The sequence below is a fragment of the Gouania willdenowi genome, chromosome 4 (assembly GCF_900634775.1).
Source record: "Gouania willdenowi chromosome 4, fGouWil2.1, whole genome shotgun sequence".
NCBI lineage: Eukaryota > Metazoa > Chordata > Actinopteri > Blenniiformes > Gobiesocidae > Gouania > Gouania willdenowi.
The window spans coordinates 27306959-27330590 of NC_041047.1; the positions used below are offsets into that span (position 1 = coordinate 27306959).

A 23632-nucleotide genomic window follows, 5' to 3' on the forward strand; every position below is an offset into this window, starting at 1 on the left:
TTAATGTGATGTAAATGCACTGAAGTTCCATATTTGTGTTTGGATATGTGTAGACTAAAGATAGATGCATCAGTAAAAGTGTATATCTGCTGCCACCAAGTGGTCACTATTATGCACAATAAATTAAGTAAATAAATTAGGAGCCCATGGGCAAAAAAAATTAAAAACAGTACAAAGGTACGGTAAAGTAGGCATCAAACTCATTGACTTTGTAATTCCAAATAAATTTATTCTAACTCATCCACTGTACAAAGAAAGCTTGGAATCTTCTGGAGGCTGACGTGACTGAGCTGGAAACACAGGTGCAGCGTTGATTCCCATCAAAGCAACAGAAGCCCTATAAGAAAAACTGCTTCAGTTTCACAGGTGGGTGACACACATTTTTTGAAAAAATAAATCAATAAATGCAATTCCATGTTGACTATTCATCACAGTGCATTAACTCAAGCTGGACAGACTGGCAGATAATGGATGTAATTGTGGGTTGGCAGAGCAGATGCAGCTCCTACCACAGGTTTCACTCCAGTGCCTTGATGATGGCCTCGTTGGCCTCTAAGCTGATCTGAGCTTCTGCTCTTGCTGCCTCGTCAGATGAAGCAGCCAGTGCAGACTGGGCCTTCTCCAGGTTAGCTTTGGCTGCCTAAACACACACAAATCAGAGTGGTCAAAAAAATAAAAAAGGACTTTACAGTCTACAGTACTACGATAGTGACATTTTGGTGTTGTTACGGCCCCTGCTGGCCACTTGGTGTGTGCTGCTGATGCCTGTCTTGTCTCTCCAAAGTGATCAGCTGTTCCAGCATTAGACATTGTGAGCACCTGGGCCTGGTACATGGATGAGGATAAATAGGGTGCATCTAAATACTCCTTCCTATCCAATTTTCCTCAACCCACAGAAGTGTTTAAGTGGAGGACATAAGGAGTGTTCCAATTCTCTAAAAGCTAAGGAAAGGAGGCTCAATGCTTCCTTTATAACCTCCTTTAGTCTAGGAAACACTGACGCATCCTTCACCAAAGGAGACCAGAGCATGCTGACCCACAACAACATTTAAAGGGACACGCTCATCTGAGCGTTCACGGAAAGTCACACAGACTGAAAACAGACACTCTGTTCAAGAAAAAGGGATCAGAGACATTTTTACTCAGATTATGTTTTATTTAACACATTTCATTCACCTAGGCTTTGTGTGGTTGTACATTTGTATGCTTACGTTATGTAGGCCTCTATCTTGCATAAATGTAACAATTTTAATAAAATCATAGTTATTTTGGATTGATGTTGAGCAAACATTCTCAATGTGACGTTGTTTTAGTTTCACTTTTGTTCCTCGTAGCCCGGTAGCCTCTTTCCTTTGAGATTATATCAGTGGTTAGAGGCACAAGTCAAAGTGTTATAAATGCACTTTTAGTAATCCATTTTAGAAAATGTGTAGCTTTTTCACCAACGTTTGACTATTACGTCACTTAGTGGAAGTGCGTCTGATTGTCAAAACAACGTGACGGCCTTTCCCTAACTCCTTTAGAAAGTCTAACACATTTTCTTAACCCCGTGATGGAGGGCTGCAAAATTAATCAAATTTTAATCGTGATCACGATTTTGGTTACCACGATTAAATGAACCTGATCATCTGCAATATTTATATTAAAAATGCGGGCTCTGCTGCAGCTTTGAGTAATTTGGTGGATTGATGGGAACTGTTATTGTTTCCAATGTGTTCCATTTTGTGAAAGCACTTTGTAATAGTGTATTTATTCAGATAACCCTTGGTATAATTTAAATTATTGGGTATTTTTTTTAATTTAAAGCTTTATTTTGCACTGTAAACTGTTCATATACATATACATATATATATATACAAAGTAGTGCAAAATAAATTGATTTTCCCTAACATAATAAATAATTGTGATCGTGATTACAATATTAATCAAAATAATCTTTATTATTTTGGCCATAATCGTGCAGCCCTACAGTGACGTCAACCAGGAGGTTAAGGAAAAGTGGATAGGAAAGGAGATAGGAGGGACTATTCGGACACAGCCATACTGTGGCTGAACTGTTCTTATTTTTGCCTTGTGGTGTTTTGTATAAAAATAAATACATACTTGCATGTAAATTTGCACTGCCTCTCTCTGTATTCGTCATTGATTTAAGGCCAGGTCCTGACAATGTCAACATATACACATTGTACACATGATTGTAAAAATGTATCTAGAAAAAAGAAATCATAGTCATAACAAAATATAGAACAGAAAAAAATGCCAACTGCCTCTTTGGTTTGAAAGCTCCATTTGTCAGAGTCAGTTAAAGAAATAAGAAATGCCAAACATAGCTGGAAGTTAAAGGTCTCCCAGTAGGGATTTGACACATCTGCTCTAACTCAACAGTGAGTGACCTTTCCCTCCTTATTAACGGCAAGAGCAGCGTGCATTGTTACTAAGGCGTGGAAAAAGAAACTAACTCATTTACTGCTTGGAAGTCAAGTTGATAGACACATTGGCAATGCCCAGGGTTAAAGAGAGACTCCTCCTCCTCACCAAAGTGAGTATTAACACAAACTACCATTAGCAGGAGTGACATTTCAACAGTTTGACTGCGGCTCAGATCACATGGATCACCATCAGCAGGATCTCACAATGCATCAAAAACTACAGGAAAGAAATGTACTTACAGGCTTTGATAATGGACTACTCTGTCAAAAACTGGTGACCAGGGAATAAGTCATGTGTTACACTGTATTAATGTCAGTCAATAGAAACACTTTTAATGACCAACACGAGACGATAATGAGCTAAAAATATTTTTATTACAAAAACCAAAATGTATCATTTATTTTCATTAACAAGATGAGACGGGACTATAAACTTCCCTTTATTGATTGAACTGGTCAAATGACAGGATGGTTTTATTCCTACAGCCTCCATTTTTATGTTTCAAATGATCCCAGACGTGTCTCAGAGGTTACCACTTTCAGTTTATTCATCACCATTTAGTTACTGTTTCATCAGCTTTCTCTAATTAAATGTCATTACTGGCTATTACATTTCACCACATTGTGCCTGATGAGGTTCTTCAAGTTAACCGTTATTAATTACATATTTGATGTCTGCTACACTTGCCCATTTAAGGTGAATATACTGTGAAAATGTGTGACACTGTTTCAAAGCATGTTTGATTTGATTTAATTCTATGTCAAACATGAACACAACAGCAGTGTATCTCACCAGAATGAAAAAAACTATGATAATAATAATGAAAAAAAATCAACCAAAGCAAAGAGAGAACAAATGGTACAAAATCCTAAGAAATAAAGTAAAACAACTTCCAAAAATAGGCCAAATTTGGGACTGTGGGAATAACATTACTTCATCACAAACTAATGCACAATGCTTTTTCTGTATTGTTGAAGAAACATTATTACCGGTAACGTTATCGCGTTTAATTTTTCAGACAATACTGCTATTTTGTTTTATGACCAGCTTTGGTTCATGGACAGATGAGGCTCTTTAAATGCCAAACGTACGGATCCTAATATTCATTCCTTATTAAAAAAAACCCTAATGTGAAACAATGAAAATGTTTACACCCCTTAGGTATAAGTAAATCAATGCAACTATTACACAAAGAGGCATTAGAGCTGAAATAGGGCTGGGTCACCTGTAATATGATCAATACATCCTGAGCAACTACAGGAACTTTTAATGTTTTTTAAGCTTCTATCGTTTGATGAAGTGATGGTTTAAACACACCGAGCAATACTTGGGTTCAAATGTTCTGTGAGTAGAATATGTATGTTCTTCTAATTACAGCATGTACTACCATATACAGTATACCTGACCAAGAACAACAGGTGTAGAATATGGATGAAAAAGAAGAGGTGGGTTCAACAAATTTATTTTATTGATGGGCTTTCTTTCCTACAGTCATTGAGGCTCAGTGAGAGTGAACTCCTGACTGCGTTTCTTCTTTATGAAGGCAACACCACGGCAAGGAGATGTTTCTTAAAAAGGAGGCTTTTACATGTGCTTGTTTGTGGAACAAACAGTTCAATGCAAAGCTATGGGGTTCTACAACAGACAGGAGTGGCTGGAGCCCTGCAGGTCATAGGAACAATGGGCCTTTTTGCATCACCGTGAAATATTTCCCTTGAACAGGACACAGTACACCACCGTTATTTATTTTATTTAATATTATCAAAGTTTACATTGGAGCAATGTGACAAAAGCACAACTGCTAATATGCTTGGTGGGTTATATTATTGATTTTTAGAAGTTTGCTGATTACATTTTTTTTTTTTTTTTTTTTTTTTTTTTTTTTTTTTTTTTTTAAAATCAGACAAAAGGATATGGATTGCTCAATCAATCCATTTTATCGGCCTTGAGGCCCCATAACTGTTCTCTACGACTGTTCACATTCATCTGAGTGTGTGTGGCCATCCTGTCATTTCTTTAAAACATTAAAGGTTTATTTAATGTGTCCTGTACTGCTTTCACTTAGACAACTATTCCTATTACACTTGCTCTTACTTCACCTTTGACTATTGGTTATGTTTACATTGATTCTACTGAGCTCAAGTGTACAGAATAATGAAGGGTTTCTGAATCTGAACCCTTCCTCTTGTTCATCATCATCCCTCGACTATTTAACATGCACTTAGTTCCTGGTTCATCTACTAATTAGTTTGGAGTTGAATTAAAATGTCTTTCCTCGTCACCTCCCTCGTCTCTACATACAAACCTTACCTTCCTTCAAACTCAATTGAATTTACCTCCTCAATGGTTGTAACTCCTTATCAGCGACCTATGGCCCCTTTCCCAAAAGACTGAGATAGAAAACAGCTGATCTGATTTTTCAGAACAATTTAAGAATGGTTGTAGTGCTTGGGATGAGTCAGATATGATACTTACAGCAGAGTCCAGCTGATCCAGGGGAACAGCCTCCTCAGCCAGCAGCTGCACTGAAGAATCAGCGTTGACTGTTACGGACCCACTGCTCACTTTGTACAGACATTCACAAAAACAGACACAAATGTAGTTTAATTTGGATTGAAACCAAAGAATTAAGAGTGTACTGCACCAGTAGAGCTCTACATTTGTTTTGACACATGAACACACTGTTCAGTGACTTAGAATTCCTGACTTTAACATTTGAATTAGAGATGTTGAAATTTATGGTGCATTGCGATGTGGAACGTGGACAACTCTGCATCGATGCAGGGACGAAACATAATCAATCACAGAATATGTGGCAGGACAATAAATTTGTCAAGTTAAAAAAAAAACAGAAATGTGGGAGAATGACTCCAGCACAGTATGATGAGGGAGCCAAAAATGAAGAAATATCTGGACAGAAACATTTTGTTTTTTATGAACTAAACAGGAGAACCCTGAACTTCACTTCCTGTTATAGATGCTACAGCCTCAGTATGAGCGTCATCTAGGGGTGGGTGATTTTACCTAAAAAATTTAAAAATTGAGTTTCAATGCACTTAAAAATGACTGCAGACATCAGCTATATTGTCAAAAGTGCAACTTTATTGCTATGATTGTCCTCAAGAGTTAAAATGCATAAAACAAGCTCTATCATTCAACTATTTCAAGCTTTAACTCAGGTTTAAGCATTAGTGCAACAGCACCATCACAGCTTAAATTTTCAGATTAAGAAATCAGATAACTACATATTTTATAACATAACAATTACAATAATAAACTCTTCCCTTAGCATCTCAGCATAGTGTGGATAAAACATGCCTGTGGCACACATATAGCCTACTCAAAGGGTAAACACATGTAAACAAAGAGGGGGCGGGCTCACATCGCGCAACGGTAACCCCACAACAACGGTGCAAGAAAGTCCGAAAAAACTGTGGCGGGAAGAAAATATATATATATCTTTTTTTTTTTTAAACTTAAATTTGCAAAATACAAATTGTTTTTGTCTACAAATTTGATAGGTTGATTAAATCGATTTTTTTTGCCCAGCCCTAGCTTCATCATGTAGCTGCTTCACAGTTAAGGTAAACTCCTCCCTCTGTGATGGAGCTAAAGCCCAGTTTAGAGCTTTGATGAGCCGAGCTGCACATGTGTGTTAATCACAGACTTCTGTCACGTCTGACTCGTACTGAACGGGGATGATACTTTACGTTAGCAAAGACTAATGGAGTTTACCACACGTCCTGTGAACGAGCGCCTCTAACAGAACGACTGTTTCACATGTTCACTAGGGGTGTGAAGAAAAAAAAAAAATCGATTTCACGATATATCGCAATTCGAAATCGATTTTTTATTTTTATTTAGGTGCATTTATTTTTTGGGGAGATATTTAATCAATATTTTTGTGTATTTGTGCAATATTTCAGTAGTGGTTACAGTGCTTTCAATGTGTTGAAATGGTTACTTGATGCACTTGATTGTATGACGGCAGTGTGTAATGACTGCAATATTTATGTATGCACAGGCATTTTATTTTCATATAATCTGTTCAGATCAGTGTTTAAACTGATACAATAGGATAAATTATTTTTTCTTATTTTTGTGCATTGTCAGTAACTCAGGGTGATTTTTCCTTAATGTTCTCACTTACAGTTGTTACAATGCCATAATTATGTTGTCATAGTTACATTGAGACTTCTACACAGTAGTTTTAGTGAAAAGAAACATGTTGCACTTTATTTTATGATGGCAGTGTGTAACAATGTAATTTCTTTTTTTCAGTGAAAATGTGCTCTATGGGAATGTTAATTAGTGTATTATTGTAGGTTATACTGCTATGTTGAAGGATTAAAGATTTTCACTCCAATAATATGCACAGTAGCCAGCAGGGTTGGTGGGGTCAATTATAATTGTGTAAAAATCTGTTGCTGTTGTAATCATAATTCAATTTAGATAATTGACTTCGTAATTGTAACTAGCATGAAAATTCTATAAAAAATGTCAATTAGAATTAATAACTGGGGAACCATGTTAGTTTTATGTACAGTTCTACACATGTGTACTTAATTATTAAAATGTGTTTCATATCAAGCATTCCCACATTTTACCATTTTAAAAAAAAAAAAAAAAAAAAAAAAAAAAAAAAAAACTAAAATCAAGGAGTATACCGACACAAAAAAGGCTCAAATGCCCACACCAAAAATATAAAAACTTTTTTTTTTCATTGATTAGGAAGCCTAACAAGGTAACCAATAGATAGGAAAGTAATTAGATGATAGGTATTTGTTTTAGTGTATTTTACAGCAGATTTAGTACCCAATATCATAAGAAATGCTAACAGAAAGCTAACACAAGGGGAAGGTTAACTTTTATTAGGTTATTTATTTCAGGCTCAGTAATTGTAAATGACCTTTAGTAATTGAGAACATAATTGTAATTGACTTTCTGATGATATAAAAATAATAATTGTAATTGGAAAAAATGCTGGTCACTGTTCTTCTCATTGAATTGTAATTGAAAATAGGGGTGCCCCGATCCGACATCAAATATCGGTCCAATATCAGCCAGAAAACGAATATCGGATCTTATCGGACTGCATCTAAAATCTCCGATATAAGCACTCCAATAAGTTTTTCTCCACCCTCAGTTGTTCCCACCATATATTGACAGTAAAAAATAACTGAAGTGAACTTGAATTGTTGAATATTGTTCTCTGTTTGAGTAACATTACTAGATCAAGCCTTTTCTAACATTTCACACTACAAAATAAGTATTAAAGTATGGATGATTCGTGCTGATATCGTATCGGTTCAATATAGGTATCGGCCAATAGGCAAGGCTGCATATCGGCATTGTATCGGAAGTTAAAAAGTTGCATCGGGACATCTCTAAAACGTAATAGTAACTACAAAATGTAATTAACCCCAACCCTGGTAGCCAGGCAAGGCCAATACTGTTTATTTTGTGTTCATTTAACTTGTTGTTAGGGCATTAAATGTTTGTTAAGATTCAAATATCTTTGTTTATGAAAAAACTACAATGTGAATGTATAAAGTACTGAGAGGCTTGATGTAATGTTAGAATTTACTCTTGTAAAAACTCCTAGTTATCTGCAGAGCTCAGACTCATTCAGTGTCCTTTCAGCAGGACAAACACTAGAAACAACAGCCTGGTTACAGAAGTGTAAGTTTGATTTAAGAATAGAATAATTCCACACAGATAAAGGAGGCTTGACATAGAATGTTTATATATTTTCAATTACAATATAACAAGGACATTTTCTGATTGATTTTTGAAATACTTTTACAAAAAAAGAATAGAGATCATACTTAATTTAACTGCTTGTATTCACTAATAAAAAGGTAACCATGAGACGTAATGTAGGAATTATGTATTGAATTGTTCTGCATCATGATGAATCAAGGAATCGTAATGGAATCCAACTGTTGGCCTGATAAGTATCATCAAATAGACTCGTGAGACCAGTGAAGATGCACAACTAATTTGAATATCAACGGTATAATTTCTTTAACTGCTGTGATTTAAACCTCTCTCGGAACCTTTTTGAGTAATTCAAAAAATGTTATATTCTGAGCTTTAGAAAAAAAATTAAAAATATACATATGGGGAGGTGAAGCATTTATATTTAATCAAGCTACTGTCAGCACAAAACAACAAAAATATGTCAAATTTACTCAACACAATAAAAGTATACAGTCCTTTTATCTACTTGAGTCACTAAACTAAAATAAAACAGCAAAACTAAACCAGGCTAAAAATGCAGACCATTTCCATCTACATAGTGGATAATTAATAAAGCACTGATTTTAATTTTGTCTCAAGCAGGCACTGTGCGTTTGAAAAATAATTTTAAAAAATTTAAACTTACCAAAGTACTTATCAGCAGAGCCGTCATCATTAAAGACTGTGACAACACCAGGCCTTAGAACCTGCAGGGTGGGTACGTGTGAAGGAAGGATACCGAATGCACCAGTGAGCGTGGGCACATCAACCTGCTTCACACTGGCCTCTTTAAAAAACACCTAGAATGGAAAAAAACACATTCATTAAGGCAAGGCACATTTATTATTATAGCGCATTTTATACACAAGGTCATTCAATGTGATTAAAAAGTGCAATAAAAAAACATTCAACAGTTTAGAAATGAATACATTAAAATCAACAGTAAAAACATTAAATCAATAATCTCACTTTCAGTCATAGGCAGTAAAAGAATGCATTTATCTTGGATTTAAAAATGTTCACAATAGATGAATGTGACTTTTTAATTTTTTTTTATGAACTTGTATGATTTAATATCAGATGATTGTCTCTTATCAAATACTGTTTTTTTAATATGTAAATGGCAGTGTGATATGTTATTATGTAGTTGCATTTTTCAATGTATATTTTATTGTACATTTCCTGTAATTTGTATTGTATATTGACAATTGAACATTCTGTCCAGGGACTACAAATGGAAAAACAGCATTCTGACTAAATCTGGTAAATTTTCTGTTTTGATATTAGTGTACAATGTCCCTGTTAAATAAACCAACAAATAAATAAATAAAATGCTAACATCAGCTCTGCAGCATAACAACTAAAAGCTGCTTCACCATGTGTCATGTGAACTCTGGGCTCCACTTAAAACCTGCACAATAAAATAGTTGCGATTAACTAAATTAACCAATGTGTAAAAGACAAAAATACAATATTGGGCTACACGTTAAAATTAAGTATGTGAATTATGCTGCAGGGATTGAAAAATGCTTTTTTTCCTTACATTTTAGAACATTGAACAAAGTCGTATCAGGATATGTGACCAAAAACATATTTATGGTTACGGTGTTACACAGGGCCAAACAAAAGCTAATTATTTTCTTTCTTTATTGTTAAAACTTGATATTTAATCAGTGGGACCAAAATAATGCAATTCCCATAATGTACGTAGACTATTATTTTTAATAGAACCAAGGGATTTTATGATTTATGATTGACTTTCAGCAACATTATTCAATTATTCATGCTACACTTTACGTAGGGTCTCTCACACACACAGTTTAGATCTGAGATTTAAAAAGGTGTTTCTATTATAAACGCATTACTGAGAAGGAAACAAACACGTCCCAGTGTCAAGGTTATAGTTTGGCTCTTAGCACACACCTGCTACAAACACAAAATAACATTTTATTACAGTAGTATTACAACTTCAGCTGATGCATTTAGAGGTGCATGATAAAATAAAAGGTTTGATGTTTAATTATAAGTATGTATTACGCCAATGTGCTGATTGAAACCAGTGAATGACAGCTATGCTAGCATGCTAAGCTAGTCTGCAACAACACCATTATGCTAGCTCTACTCATGGAAACCAACTCGCATGCATACCACGCATTTTAGGTATGAACAGCATGGAAACACTCTAGACAGGGCAACAAGTCAAATTGGTTTAGAGCCATTTTATTCTCAATTGTTCACGATAGATGACGTTAGCTTGTTAGCTAGCTAGCTGGGCCCGTGAAGCCTCGTCCGTGAATTGAGACAAACTACCTGCGTCGGTGAGGCAAAAGTGAAGGACATCTGAGAACCAGAGGCAGCCTCAGCGTAGGAGCGAGAGTGCCTCAGCACCGGGAAAGCCCGACGGAGAAACCTCGCTGCCATCATGTTTTAGTCCTGGTACAGTGAAGGAGCTGTGCTGAAGCAGGCGGTCGGTGTGTCAGAGGGACAAGGACGATGGGACGCTTCCCATAAGGCTTTGCGGTGCTGCAGAGGAAGTAGGGAACTGTAGTCTGTTAAAGTCTATAGTCGTATATTTGTAGTTTTTTGCATCCTAAATACATTTTGGATTTATTCAACCTTGTACAGAATACAGTTACATATTACTGACTAAAAATGAAATGTTTAAACATTCAATATGTGTCTATAATGTACATATCATATTGTTATATAAACATACCTGTCAAGTTTTGGATTTGAAAATAAGGGAAATTTTCTGTCGCCAACTATCAGCTGTTTACCGCCTGCCCAACCAAGCTCCAGTATCCCTGATATTTTAAGACAGGTGAACAAGAAATCTAAAATACCCACTTGTCAACCACTTACTAAATACTATTATGTGATTAGAATCCGGTAGGTCGACCTTTATTAACATTGAAATGTTGTGAACATTCCTACTAGGGCTGGGCAATATGGACCAAAACTCATATCTCAATCTATTTTCTCAAAATGGTGATATACGATATAAATGTTGATAAATGTATCAAATAAAGTCTGACCAGACAATTCTGGGTTAAATTTGCTGATGTAAAATGCCACATATGCTTATATTGATATATCAGGGCTCTACACTAACTTTTCCAGTGGTGGCACTGGTGCGACTAACTTTCTCAGTTGGTCGCACCAGCACAGAATTTGGTCGCACCTTTTTTTTCCTTTTTTGAGCGGGGGTGGGGGGGTGTACAGCATAGACATGCATGCTAATGAATAGTTGACCTAACTGGCGTACCGTAGTTTTGTATGAAGTAAAGATTGACAATGACTTGAGACATATTTGCAAAATGTTTTCAGGTTTTAGTGACAATGTTTAGTTTTTCTGCATCAAGCAATGACAGGTCATTTATTTTATATAATTTAAAAAAAAAGACGTAACAATATTTTTTTTTTAAATAACAGCAAAGCATAACAACAGGTTACATGTTAATGATCATGTAAATGGAAACTTAAAAATAGTCAACATCAATAAATAAAACAGGATCATGCATCTTCAAATTCTTACATATCTCAGTTTACATGAACACAATGCTATATAAAAAAAATACTTTTTTCTTTTGTTAATGTATTTGAAAGTCTACAAAAAGTAACTTGAATTTGATAACACATGATCATATGGTCAACACATGCTAATTGCTCATTTCTTGCCACACATAAAGCGTGCATATTTAACCAGCACATTGGCGGTTAAATTAATCTGTCTCCACACAATTAAAATCTCTATTTTCTTCCAGAATAGTGTTTTTGTTAATTTAAGTCATTTTGCCAGGGATTTAAAACTTAAGGTCATCCATAACTTAAAGTTGCTGTTCTAAATTAAATCAACATTAACAGAAATACATATTCAAACAAGTAGTAAACTCTTTTTAATCTGCATGACCGAGAAACACATATCAGCCACACCATCTATTTAATACAGGAAATTTGATCAGATGCTCCAGTCTTTACCTGTGGACCCCTGCAGCCCTTTAGCTGCCCCCGAAGCAGCCTGCATTCTCCTTAAGTAACCGTAATCACTGTCCATGTATGTGAACTCCGAAGACTGCGGACAGCAAATATGGCCCTCTAGTTTACCATAGTTTATTTGTAAATGTTGTGTAAAGAGAGCATATTTTTAATGTTGGCACAAATTGTTAACCAAATTTGTTTTACAGAGGCTTTTAAGAAGAATTGTTTGACGGCACAGATGACTCAGCAGAAAGCAGAGAGGGCACTGTCACAGTGGTTCATTTGGGCCAGAGATGGAGGAGAACGAAGGACATCCAGGACATCAATGCCACAAAACACTCCTGTGCAGTGAGAGCAGTGTTTCTATATGTTTCTTTTCTGGACAATTTACTTTTAATAATCGTTGTATGTTAACATTTAATTTTTTCAAACAAGTTTCAAGAAATTTCATCTCCTGACACGTTTCGACTGTCAACTGCCAGTCTTCCTCAGAGGTGATTGCTTTCATGTATATCCCTATGAGTAAAGCATATTCTGATGGTTTTCATGTGTCCTCATGAGTTATTTCTGGGCGTGGGCAATCTGAGAGTTCTGTCAGGCTGGCCACGCCCCCTGTTACACAATGTTCCCTCATCCCTGTTGATGTTAAAGCTTTGCTTCCCGATGGCCTCCCTGATCCAGTGTTTATTTCCTTCTGTATTTTTTCATTGTCCCAATCCATGATGTGATTTTCTGTTTCTCACAAGGACGGGAAATTCTCAAGTCTGCAATATCAGACCACTGCAGGACAGAAAATCACGTAATGTATTGGGACAATGCAAAAATAATTGTGACAGAAGAAAACAAATGCTGGATCAAGGAAGCGGAGCTTTAACATCAACAGGGACTTTCTTCTCCAAAAACCATCAGGTGACAGGGGGCGTGGCCAGGCTGGGGGAACTCTCAAGTTGGCCAAGGCCAGCAAGAACTCAGGACACATGAAAGCGATCAGAAGATGCTTTGATGCTTTCCTTATGAGAGAACTCATGGGAATACATCAAAGCAATCACCTCTGAGGAAGACTGACAGTTGACAGTCAAAGCATGTCAGGAGATAAAACTTCCTCTAAAACCTTTTCAAAATAAACAAAACCTTAACCCATAATTCACTTTTATTTTGAAAAAAATTTCAAATGTTTGACAAAAAAAAATAAAAAATTTGTTCATTAATAAAACATTGAAAGCAGAGAATGTGGCCATCTTTTCAATTAAATAAAGCTTGGCTTCTGGGTTAGATCTACTCGGATATTGAAAGGCAATGTTTGGTGTGTAAATTCCTTTAAGTTAAATTGAGATTTGACCCACATAGGAAAAATATGGGTCAGATCACTTTAGCCCAACCGGGGGCCCATCACTAACCTAGTGTAAGCGTACCTTATACTCACATGGGAGAGTTAGCTTGGGGCCAGCATGGAACCTGCAGACAATCCCACTTCTAGCCAATGTTTTAAACCCATACTGCCCTTATAAAAACATTATTTTATTTTACTTTGTTAAAATACATTTTCATTCAATACCTTTTCTCTTGTGCGAATGCTGTAAAGCACTCATTTCAAATTCAAGGCCAGTGGTCCATATTCAGCTGGTCGGGTTCTCAACTGGTCTCACCCTGGGACCCACATTTTGCCACAGTTATTAAATCACGACTCCATTTTTTTTTTGTAGAATTCAACCATCCAAATTTAGTTTTCTCAAAAATAGCTGTTCAAAACTCATATATAATCTTGTTTTTTAAAAAATAAATCTATATATACTCCTGTACAACATGCATTTCACAGCATGCCTGTCAAAACAAAAGTTTCTTTCAAAATAAAAGACAAGTCCAACAAGAGAGACATTAAGTATTTATTTATTTTTTGACTGGCTGTCCATAACCCACCCAGTATACAGGTCCACAACCCAATTTGGGTCCCGACCCACCAGTTCAGAGTGCTAAGTTACTCAAAATATGAATCATGGACTACTTATGGAAAATTATCTTTTTATTCCATGTTAAAGTTAAGTGAAATATCCTTAAATTTGTGATCTGTACAGGATTTTGACAGAGGATTACTCAAAAAGTACACAGTAAAAGTACTCAATATTATGCATGCATGTAGTCTAGGACGTACTAAGTTCAGTGAAATATGAATAATGGACTACTTATGGAAAATTATCTTTTTATTCCACATCAAAGTTGGGTGAATAATCCTTAAATTTGTGTTCTGTATATGATTTTGACAGAGGATTACTCAAAAAGTACACAGTAAAAGTACTCAACATTATTCATGCAAGTAGTCTATGAAGTGCTAAGTTACTCAAAATATGAATCATGGACTACTTATGGAAAATTATCTTTTTATTCTATGTCAAAGTTGGGTGAAAAATCCAGATTTTGTGATCTGTATATGATTTTGACAGAGGATTACTCAAAAAGTACACAGTAAAAGTACTCAATATTATTCATGCAAGTAGTCTATGAAGTGCTAAGTTAATCAAAATATGAATCATGGACTACTTATGGAAAATTGTCTTTTTATTCCATGTTAAAGTTAAGTGAAATATCCTTAAATTTGTGATCTGTACAGAATTTTGACAGAGGATTACTCAAAAAGTACACAGTAAAAGTACACAATATTATTCATGCAAGTAGTCTATGAAGTGCTACGTTAATCAAAATATGAATCATGAACTACTTATGGGAAAAAAGTTTATTTATTTTATGTCAAATGGTGAAATATACTTAAATGTTTTTTTCTCTTCCAGCAGCTCTTTAGGCCGGTCTCATTGTGATTACCGTAAGTGTTGGTATATTCACGCACAAGAAAACAACGTGCGGCTGATTTGACCAGGCAAACGCGAACCACGGCTGGCTTGACCACAGTTGTTTCAGCTGCCCAATGACTTCCACAGATAAAATATATTTTTCAGACCTGCATATCTAATTAATGTGCTTAAGTGTGCTATATGATACCCATTTAGTCAAAATGTGAAGCTTTTCGAAACAGCTCAATGTTTACTGGTAGTCATGGCTAGGGCTGGGAGAAACAAGTATTTTTTAAACAATTAATCTCGCGATTATTTTTTCAATGCATCGATTAATCTAACGATTCATTTTTCCAGTTCGATTTGATTATCTCCCCATTAATTGCCAAAAATTGTTCAGTGATGTCCTGACAAAATTTTGCAAAAAAGATGCTATATGGCGGCTTTTGGTGCATTATATTAGTGTACTTTACTGCCTCTCGCTCAGTCACCTAAAATGAGAAAAGTGGCTTATAGTAATCCAAGCTTTTAGAAAGAAGAACAATCCATTTTGTTAGGCAAGCGACCATTCAATTAAAAATAAATAAATAAATAAAACAATTTATTGTCATTAAAAATAGTTTCTTTCATTGAGGTCGCATTCAATAAAAAATAAAATACCTTGAGGTGTCTGTGTGTGAGTGTGTTTGTGTCGGAGGAGCCACTCGCTTTAGTTTCTCTCCGGCACCGCCATCTTTGTTTTGGTCAGATGACGTCATCGAATACGTTGACGCGTTGCTCCAGTCGGAGTCATGACAACGCACGTTGAGGCGTAAGCAGCGTATGAATCTAGCAACCTGTCAGTTGCTGTTTGGATCTCTCTCAGGAACGACTGTTACTTCTAATAAGCTGCAAATATAGACCAACAGGTGTCCTAATTTCTTGATGAAGGTGAGTTTCTTGTAATATTGTAAACTTTAACGACTAACTCCGTGAAATTATTGAATAAAGTTAGCAAATACTGGTTGTTTTGTAATATTGTAAATTTTAACGACTAATTTAGTGATATTAATAAGTGAACGATAATGCAAATGAATCATTTGACTAGCACACTTTCTCCTGAGGGTAATCGTCAGTGATTTCTGTCATTTGTAAAGCTTTGCTCACATTCGGTCAAACGTCTTCATTTAACGGTTACCTGGCTAACGCCGTTAGCTTAGCATTGTTAGGTCTGCAGCTAACCTCCAGGTGTAGCGTACTAACTTTTACTTTAGTTTGCCAGTTTTCGGGGTCTAATGGTGGTCACGGACTCTGTAGACACAGCTCTATTGACGTTTTTGTGGTTCATTATCCGAACTACAGTCGCTGTCTGTGGGACTAAGTGTCACGGAAGGCCAGGGCCGCTGTTCACTGCCAGACTAGCGGTTCGGCAGGACGGCGGTCTGGGCTCTCCGTCACGGACACTACACTACGGACCATTTACTGTGTACAGCTCGTACCTCATCGAGCTTTACGCACTTTCCTGGATGTTCTGACACTGGTGTGTTCTGTGTTTGTTTGCAGACGGACTGAAGGAGTACGCGGTACCACCCAATAGTGGTCTGGCCCGTCTCCACGGATATTTTTATCTGAATTAATTCAAGGACTCCATTGCCCGCTTTGCATTCAGCAAACACATAAGGATTTGTATTTTTTTTTCCTAATTAAAGTTTTCAGATTTGGCCCTTGTGTTCAGTGTTGAGACTGTTTTTATCTACAGGTTGATGTGTAAAGATGTCGTGTGTTCACTATAAGTTTTCTTCCAAACTGGAACACAACATTGTCCCTTTCACAGGGTTGCACATCACTCTCACTGAGCTTAAGAAGAAGATCATGGCCAAAGAACGTCTGAAGTCCAGACACTGCGACCTACAGATCACCAATGCACAGACTCTGGAAGGTACGTAACTCTAACCCTTGCTATGCAATGTTTTTGTTTTTTTGTTTTTTTTTTAAAAAATTTGGAATGTGCGTCAGATTTAATTTCAGAAATATCTTGAAATTAATATAAAAAATTAAAGCAATGGATTAACAATTTCATCTTTACACATTAGTATGTAGGCTCTAAACTGAAATTACGTTTGTTTTTGAATCTGTAAGGATTTTGAAATATAATCTGACTACACATTGATTGTTTTACCATATGGTACACGTCTGCTATTGGTAGTGATGGGACACACAATGTCGAACAGGCAAATATATCAGTTGACATCAATTTTGAAGTGTGTGGTATTTTGCAAAAAAATAAAAAATAAAAATAATTCTGTGAAATAAAATGTCAGAAAAATAAAAAAAAGTATGCAATGCATGTATTATTCTATCTGTTTATGAGCAGTATTGTTTCAATGAAAAATGCTGGCATTATGGAAAATAGAAATATTTTTTTAAAGGTGGAGTATGGGCAGTGAAAGTGATTGTGAAACTTTTTGTCACCCCCAACGCCCTGACAACAACAGACACTTGATTGATTTATTTTTGAACATGTGTAAACAACAACAACACAAAATAAAAGGAATGTCACAAAACAAGTTAGTTTCCAAAACGAGTCAAAAACACAAAGTAAGATTTCAATTTTCAGTAAAACATTTACACATTCAAAAAAGGAGTAGGATGGAGTCTGACTGGCGGCGAGTCTTTGCACATCACGGCATATGGTATCGATACGAGCCTCGATGTACACATCGCATATCACCGCCTGGATGACTCGATACGGAAGGTCACCTCACTAGCTATTGGACTATTACAAAATTCTACCCGGCCTTTGATAAATATTGCTACATTTGGGTTGTCGTTTCTCAAAAAAATGTTTCTTTACTCCACAAATCATTGATCATATGATTGTCCCCCTCACCCCTAAATATAAATCACAGGAATCTAATTAAAAATACTTTTTGTTACATAATAGTTTAATTCTCCATCTAAAGAGGTCAAGTATTGTTAAATCTCTTCTGATTGTAGCATCATCTGTGTTTTCAACATTTCTTACTGTGTAAACATGCAGTGTAATTATTTCTATAAGCTTCCTAAACTGGTAAAATGACATTAGCTTTGTTTAGAAAATGACGTCTTTACAAATAAACATCACAGAGCGGTTAAAAAGACCCAGCTATTATTTAGCTGTTTATTGATTGAAAGTGACACAGGGGACTCCCATTATTTAATATGGGTTTCTGTTTACTCACAAAGAAAACACTACTTTCTTAATATATTTTGTAATGTTTTCCTTTTTCCAGAATACTTGGATGATGAAGTTCATATCCCAAGGTTCTCATCTGTTATCGTCCGTCGTTTGCCGATCAGTAAAGTGAAACCAGCTGGCAGGACGCTCATTGTGTACGTATACTATTTGTACATCAAAAGATTAAATTAAACCATTTGCATTTTTTTAAGATTTAAAAAAAATGCTGCTCCCAAACATGACAGAGGTTTATAACCTCTGACACTGTCTTTTTAAAATGTCCCCAGTTTTGTTTTAGTTTGTCAATTACGTGTCAGTTAACACTTTTCAGTTTTGTAGACTTTTAAAGGCTTAGTTTGTGTCTTATACAGTTGCTATTTCCATTTCAGAAGGTAAAGTCATTCATACTGTGTCAGATAAATGAAAATGTAAGAAAGAAGAACTGAATCAGCTGTTCTACTTCACATCGGTTGCATTTCCATGTTCTGAAAAGTATTATTAGGTTGTTCTTTGTCTAGTGCACACGTTTTTCAAAAAAACAGAAATCTTTCATACAAAATACTGATAAAGTTCCCACAAATCACATTTCAAAGTTTCAGAAATGACCACAACTTTAAGAAAATGCTATCAGTAATTAGTGTAGAACCATGAAGTTGTCTGATTGCATCGATGTGTTCTTTTGTTTCTGCAGAGCTCGTACTGAGACAACAGTGATGGAATCATTCAGAGCCGTATGTAAAACAATCTCCAAAACACTCATTTTGTCACACCTCACCCATTCTATTATCTCATCCTCTTTCTTGCTTCCTGGGCAATTTTACAGAACATCCTGTTCACACACATCACGTTTGATATTTTATGTTTGCTTAGTGTCCAGGTTGTGTGTGTTGTTGACTAAATGTTATTCTAGGTTTGTTCACTTTCTTAATGGTTCAAGACATTTTTGGTTGAATGACATGGGATTAAAATAAAAACACATACCTCCTTTGTTCATATTATGAAAGGTTTAAAATCTGTTAAGTCTCTCGCCCAATTAACCAAGTTACTGTTTAACGTGTTCACATCTTTCTGCATCACAACTGTGAAGTGTCTTTGAATTTCGGGGCTTATTCTGGTCTCTCTGTGATTTTTGGATATTTCCTTTCTTGTAGACTGCCAACCTGGTTGATGCTAATGCATCAGAAGAGGACAAAATAAAAGCCATGTTGTTTCAGTCATATCATGAATACAACCCTATCAAGTTAGTAATTTACTTATTTTTCATTAGCAGGCCTTATGACCATATTGTGAGCTCACAGAAATGAACTTCATAATAACATATGCTGATAATAATTTAACCCAAATCTGTCCAGTTATTCCAATAAGGCCACCGGACCGCCACCTGCTGACTATACCTGCCATCGCTGTGGAAAGCCTGGTCATTACATCCACAATTGCACTTTCCAGCAGGTAACTGTCATAATTTGTTTAGTGCTTTTTGAAAAACTTTTATGTTTTATAGGGGAAAGAAGTGATTTATTTATTTTCCTCATGATTCCCAGACACAGGACAAGGAGCTTACGCGAGTGAGAACCAGCAAGGGCATCCCACTGAGTTTTATGGTGAAAACAGAGCCAGGCACCAAAGGAGCCATGTTGACCGTGACTGGGGAATATGTAATACCTGCTATCGATGCGTAGGTTTTTAACAGAAGCCATCAGAAATAATGAATATAATGGCACATTAAAGCAGCACTGCCATGTTTATTTCACTTACGTAAATGTTTGTTGCTAAAATAATGAAACGTATGTCTTTACAGTGAAGCATATGCCAAAGGCAAAAAGGAGCACCCCCCGTTTGTCCCAAATGAGCAATCATCGTCTGAAGAGGAGATTGATCCAATCCCAGACAATTTATTGTGTCCAATCTGCACTGAACTAATGATAGATGCTGCAGTGATACCCTGCTGTGGAAACACTTATTGTGATGAATGTGAGTAAAAAGTTGCCTCTCACGAACTGCATAATAATTCCATAGTTGACCTTTGAGCTAGATAATGTGTGAACATGTGATAGTGTTAATGCATAAGTTGATTTTGAGTGTTTTGTTTCAAGGTATCCGAACTGCCCTGTTGGACTCAGAGGATCACGTCTGTTTCACATGTAAACAGTCTGATGTTTCACCTGATAGCCTCACTGCCAATAATTACCTCCGACAGGTAAACCTGAGATGCACACACTACCCATATCGTTATTTACTTGACTTTGCAGTGTTCAATATAATAAAATGCATCTGTGATGATCTATGCAGGTTGTGAACGACTATAAGAATGGGACTACATACGCAATGCATATGAGTGCACAGGTGCACCACCCAGCTCTGCCTCCACCACCACCACCACAGCTATCAAGGCTACATTCAAGACAACAGGATCCACTGAAGGTCAACATCCCACAGACTTCTACAGCCAAACCAGCTGCATCCACACCACCCATCACCTTAACTACCAGTTCTCCAGCTCAAAGCTGCAGGTCAGTCACTGTACATTAACTGTAATGTTTGTAAAGCATTTAGTCAGAAATCACTTATTCTCTACTTTTAGAAACATTACCAATGTTTAAAAGATGTTTGACACTAGCAAATTTTGGCTTTGGCATAAAGAACATTTGACTTTGAAAAGCCAACATAATAGTATGTAGATGTGAGCAAAGTTAAACAGTGAGTGGATGATTTATTTTTTTTTGCATTCATGTACAGGAACAGAGAAGAGCATCTTTCCAGTCGCCTCCAACCAGTCCAACCTCCTGCTCCCGTTCCTCCTCTGTACCCGTCCCCAGCCCTCTACGGACCCCCACCACAACCATTCCTCCCACCATACACCTCAGGCCCTGGCCTCATCCCACCACCCATAATTAGTTCCCAGCCTCAGCCCGTCTATGCTTCTGGGGACACAGTGCTTAATCCTCCTTGGGGGGCCCCTGGTTCCCAGCCCCCGCTTGTTCGTCTTCCACCAGCCCTCCCTCAGCCTTCCGGTTCAAAGGAGGATTTCTACAGACCGAGACATCACCGGATGGAAAAGTGAGTACCTCAAGTTGCAGTTGCTTTGCAGAAAAAACTGTGGCAAAGTTTTAGCCTTTTTATTCACTTCAAAAGCTTTGTTCCTGTTGTATTGTTGCAAAACAAACCATTAAAAACAAACATTTAGACATTTAAAAAAAATACATTATTTACCTGCATTTTAGACATTCTTCTACTGTTGCTCATCATAAATGGTTGCTCATTCATGTGTAATTATGCTTAGTGCATTGTTGTGAACAAATAGTGCTAAATAACATTCTCTTCAGAACATATCTCTCAGATCTTGCTCAGAAACAGTAAAATTGTGCAAACAGCACAAATATCAAAGTCTCAAAACTAAAAGTTGATTATTTGTTCTTTTACACACAAAAAAAGAGATGCCCTGTGGGTCATTTCTAGGGTACTGTGAAAATCAAGTTGTTAACAGTAGTTTTAGTGGATGTGGTTTCTAACTGCACGGCTAAAGATCTAGAATTCCCACTGATGAACGTCCTGCTCACTCAAATATTTGACCCTGTAGAAAGTGGCTTTTCTGTTCTCTCACTGTAATATTTCTCAGTCAATGTTGCACAACAGAAGGAATGAAAGATGAGTGGTGTAGTTGAGGATTCAGACAGTGATTGGTCAAAAATGCTAGTTTTGGTGATTTATTAAAGTGGTAGGGCCATCTCAAGTTGGTATATTCTGTTTAAAATGCTTTACCTGCTGGTTCTGACTCAATTCACTAATGCAAATTGAAAATGTTCAGGGCATTTAAAATAGTTGATCCATTCCTTATCTTTTTTATTTTTTTTAGAGCTACCTCCAGACTTGATGAGGTCACAAAAGGCTTCCACAAAGACGGTCGGTCTTACCCACGTTCCCCATTTTCCAGACGCAATGGGCGCAGTTATGGAAGCTCACGGACAACATCTCGCTCTCGTTCAAGGTCTTTTGCCTACCGGCATTCTGGGTTCCCGCAGTCCCCCTTCTCCTATCGTGGACCCAATAGATCTAGATCACGGTTTCGCTCTCCTGTTGGCTATCGGGCCCACAGCCCTGGTGGACGAAAGCCACCTCCCCGAGAACTGCCACCATCTGAACTGAAAGGTCGGAGTCCTGGAAGCCAAGACCGCTGGGACAGAGACAAGTATCGACAGTGGGAGAAGAAGTACGCAGACAGCAAGTACTTCAAAAATAATGACAATCAACAGCCCTCAATGCATCACAAGGGTCACAGCAGTAGAGATAAGGAAAGAGATCGAATGACACCTTTACCCAGAAATTATTCAGTACATGAGAGAGTGAGACGGAGAGACGACAGGGCAGAGGAGACAAAACCGACAGGAGAGCTGCGCCTCCTCCTCCCCCATCCTCATCCTCATCTATTACCAAGTCCAACAATAAAATCCTACAAACCAAGACGTTGAAAAAGAGAGGCTGATGAACCAGAATCATCACATCGTCAATGAACAGGGGTGACACCACTCCAGTCAGAGATAAACCAATGGATTATTTGCCCTCACAAAATAAAAAGTCTTCCTTAGCATCAAAGGCTTCAGATAGCACAGCTGCCTCTAAAGCTGCACCTTCAAAAAGCTCTGCAACAGCTGCCAAAACCTCCACTAAGTCTGTATCAAAGGCTCAGTCTGACAAAGCAAAGAAAGAGAAATCCTCCAAAGGAAAGACCAAAGCCAAGGTGGACGGTTTAAAGTTAGAATGATAAAATGAGGAAAAGATTCACTGCCTCCCTCCAACCAACATGGCCTCCACCTTGTTCACCGTCCTCCATCCCCAGCTGAAAGCCGAAGGAGGATGGGAGAAGAAAGTCGGACTTCACGCGGACCACCTCCGGGAAAGCTGAGGAGAGTTGATGCCCCTGGGATGGAAAGTGAAGCAAACTCTCACTCACAAGCCCCTCATCACCCTCACTTCCACAGAATCCTCCTGAAAATCCTCCTCTGCCTGGTAGCCGTGAGCTAAATCGGAGTGATCCTAATCGGATTCCTATTGAAGCTCTTATGAACAATGAAGTAAGACACTTTTCTGTCATTTTTGGCACATTCCTCAACTAAAGGTTATGGTACATAGTTGTCATGACACTCTTCTCTTTTTTTTCTACTTGCAGGTAAAACCACTGAGGAGAATTAAGTTAAACAGAGATCTGGGAGGAAGAGGCAGCATGTCCATGTCTATTTGTAATTTTTTTATCTGTGTAATGTCCTTCAGCTGTAAACCTATCAATATATTATTGAACTACTTGGAAGTAAGTTCATATTTGTAAAATTTCCTTTGAAATTTTGGTGGATAAAGACCAGGGCATTGTCTCTCACTTTTTTTTTTAAATCAAATAAAAATGTTTTGAGCTGATGCTACTAACAATTTGGGTTTTCTTGGTGTTTTCTCAGTGTAATGAAAGGAACTTGTATTTTAGTCTAATATTAGATGCTAATGGAGGGATAATAAA

The 23632-nt window shown here is 36.9% G+C and overlaps 2 protein-coding genes across 3 annotated transcripts; one reads left to right on the forward strand and one right to left on the reverse strand.

Moving 5' to 3' along the window:
• Window positions 1-203: 203 nt before the first annotated feature.
• On the reverse strand, window positions 204-10627 carry atp5f1d (ATP synthase F1 subunit delta). Its single transcript, XM_028445010.1, has 5 exons — window positions 10483-10627; window positions 8819-8972; window positions 4906-4994; window positions 510-640; window positions 204-337 (listed from the first exon to the last, which is right to left on the reverse strand). Exons 1-4 carry the CDS (start codon window positions 10594-10596, stop codon window positions 518-520), a joined length of 480 nt encoding a protein of 159 aa, XP_028300811.1. The 5' UTR covers window positions 10597-10627; the 3' UTR covers window positions 204-337; window positions 510-517.
• LOC114462287 (E3 ubiquitin-protein ligase RBBP6-like) lies at window positions 10580-23398 on the forward strand. Of its 2 annotated transcripts, XM_028445009.1 has the most exons (15): window positions 10580-10706; window positions 12357-12498; window positions 12586-12644; window positions 16476-16851; window positions 18185-18284; window positions 18821-18860; window positions 19281-19369; window positions 19482-19578; window positions 19671-19804; window positions 19928-20100; window positions 20223-20326; window positions 20419-20639; window positions 20866-21186; window positions 21983-23198; window positions 23294-23398. In XM_028445009.1, the coding sequence occupies exons 4-14, from the start codon at window positions 16686-16688 to the stop codon at window positions 22593-22595; spliced, it is 2058 nt and encodes a 685-aa protein (XP_028300810.1). In that variant the 5' UTR covers window positions 10580-10706; window positions 12357-12498; window positions 12586-12644; window positions 16476-16685; the 3' UTR covers window positions 22596-23198; window positions 23294-23398. The 2 variants fall into 2 exon arrangements, with proteins under 2 accessions (XP_028300810.1, XP_028300809.1); XM_028445008.1 differs by lacking the exons at window positions 10580-10706; window positions 12357-12498; window positions 12586-12644 and adding an exon at window positions 15726-15863.
• The last annotated feature ends 234 nt before the right edge of the window (window positions 23399-23632 follow it).

Excerpts from the sequence above, each read along its gene's own strand:
- atp5f1d (XM_028445010.1), bottom strand. The coding sequence starts at position 10,596 with ATGATGGCAGCGAGGTTTCTCCGTCGGGCTTTCCCGGTGCTGAGGCAC. Across the intron at positions 8,973-10,482 it reads CTTTTGCCTCACCGACGCAG|GTGTTTTTTAAAGAGGCCAG; the intron begins GTAGTTTGTCTC and ends TTTCCATTCTAG. Across the intron at positions 641-4,905 it reads TGGATCAGCTGGACTCTGCT|GCAGCCAAAGCTAACCTGGA; the intron begins GTAAGTATCATA and ends GTGTGTGTTTAG.
- LOC114462287 (XM_028445009.1), top strand. The coding sequence starts at position 16,686 with ATGTCGTGTGTTCACTATAAGTTTTCTTCCAAACTGGAACACAACATT. Across the intron at positions 18,861-19,280 it reads TGATGGAATCATTCAGAGCC|ACTGCCAACCTGGTTGATGC; the intron begins GTATGTAAAACA and ends CCTTTCTTGTAG. Across the intron at positions 20,101-20,222 it reads AAACACTTATTGTGATGAAT|GTATCCGAACTGCCCTGTTG; the intron begins GTGAGTAAAAAG and ends TTTTGTTTCAAG.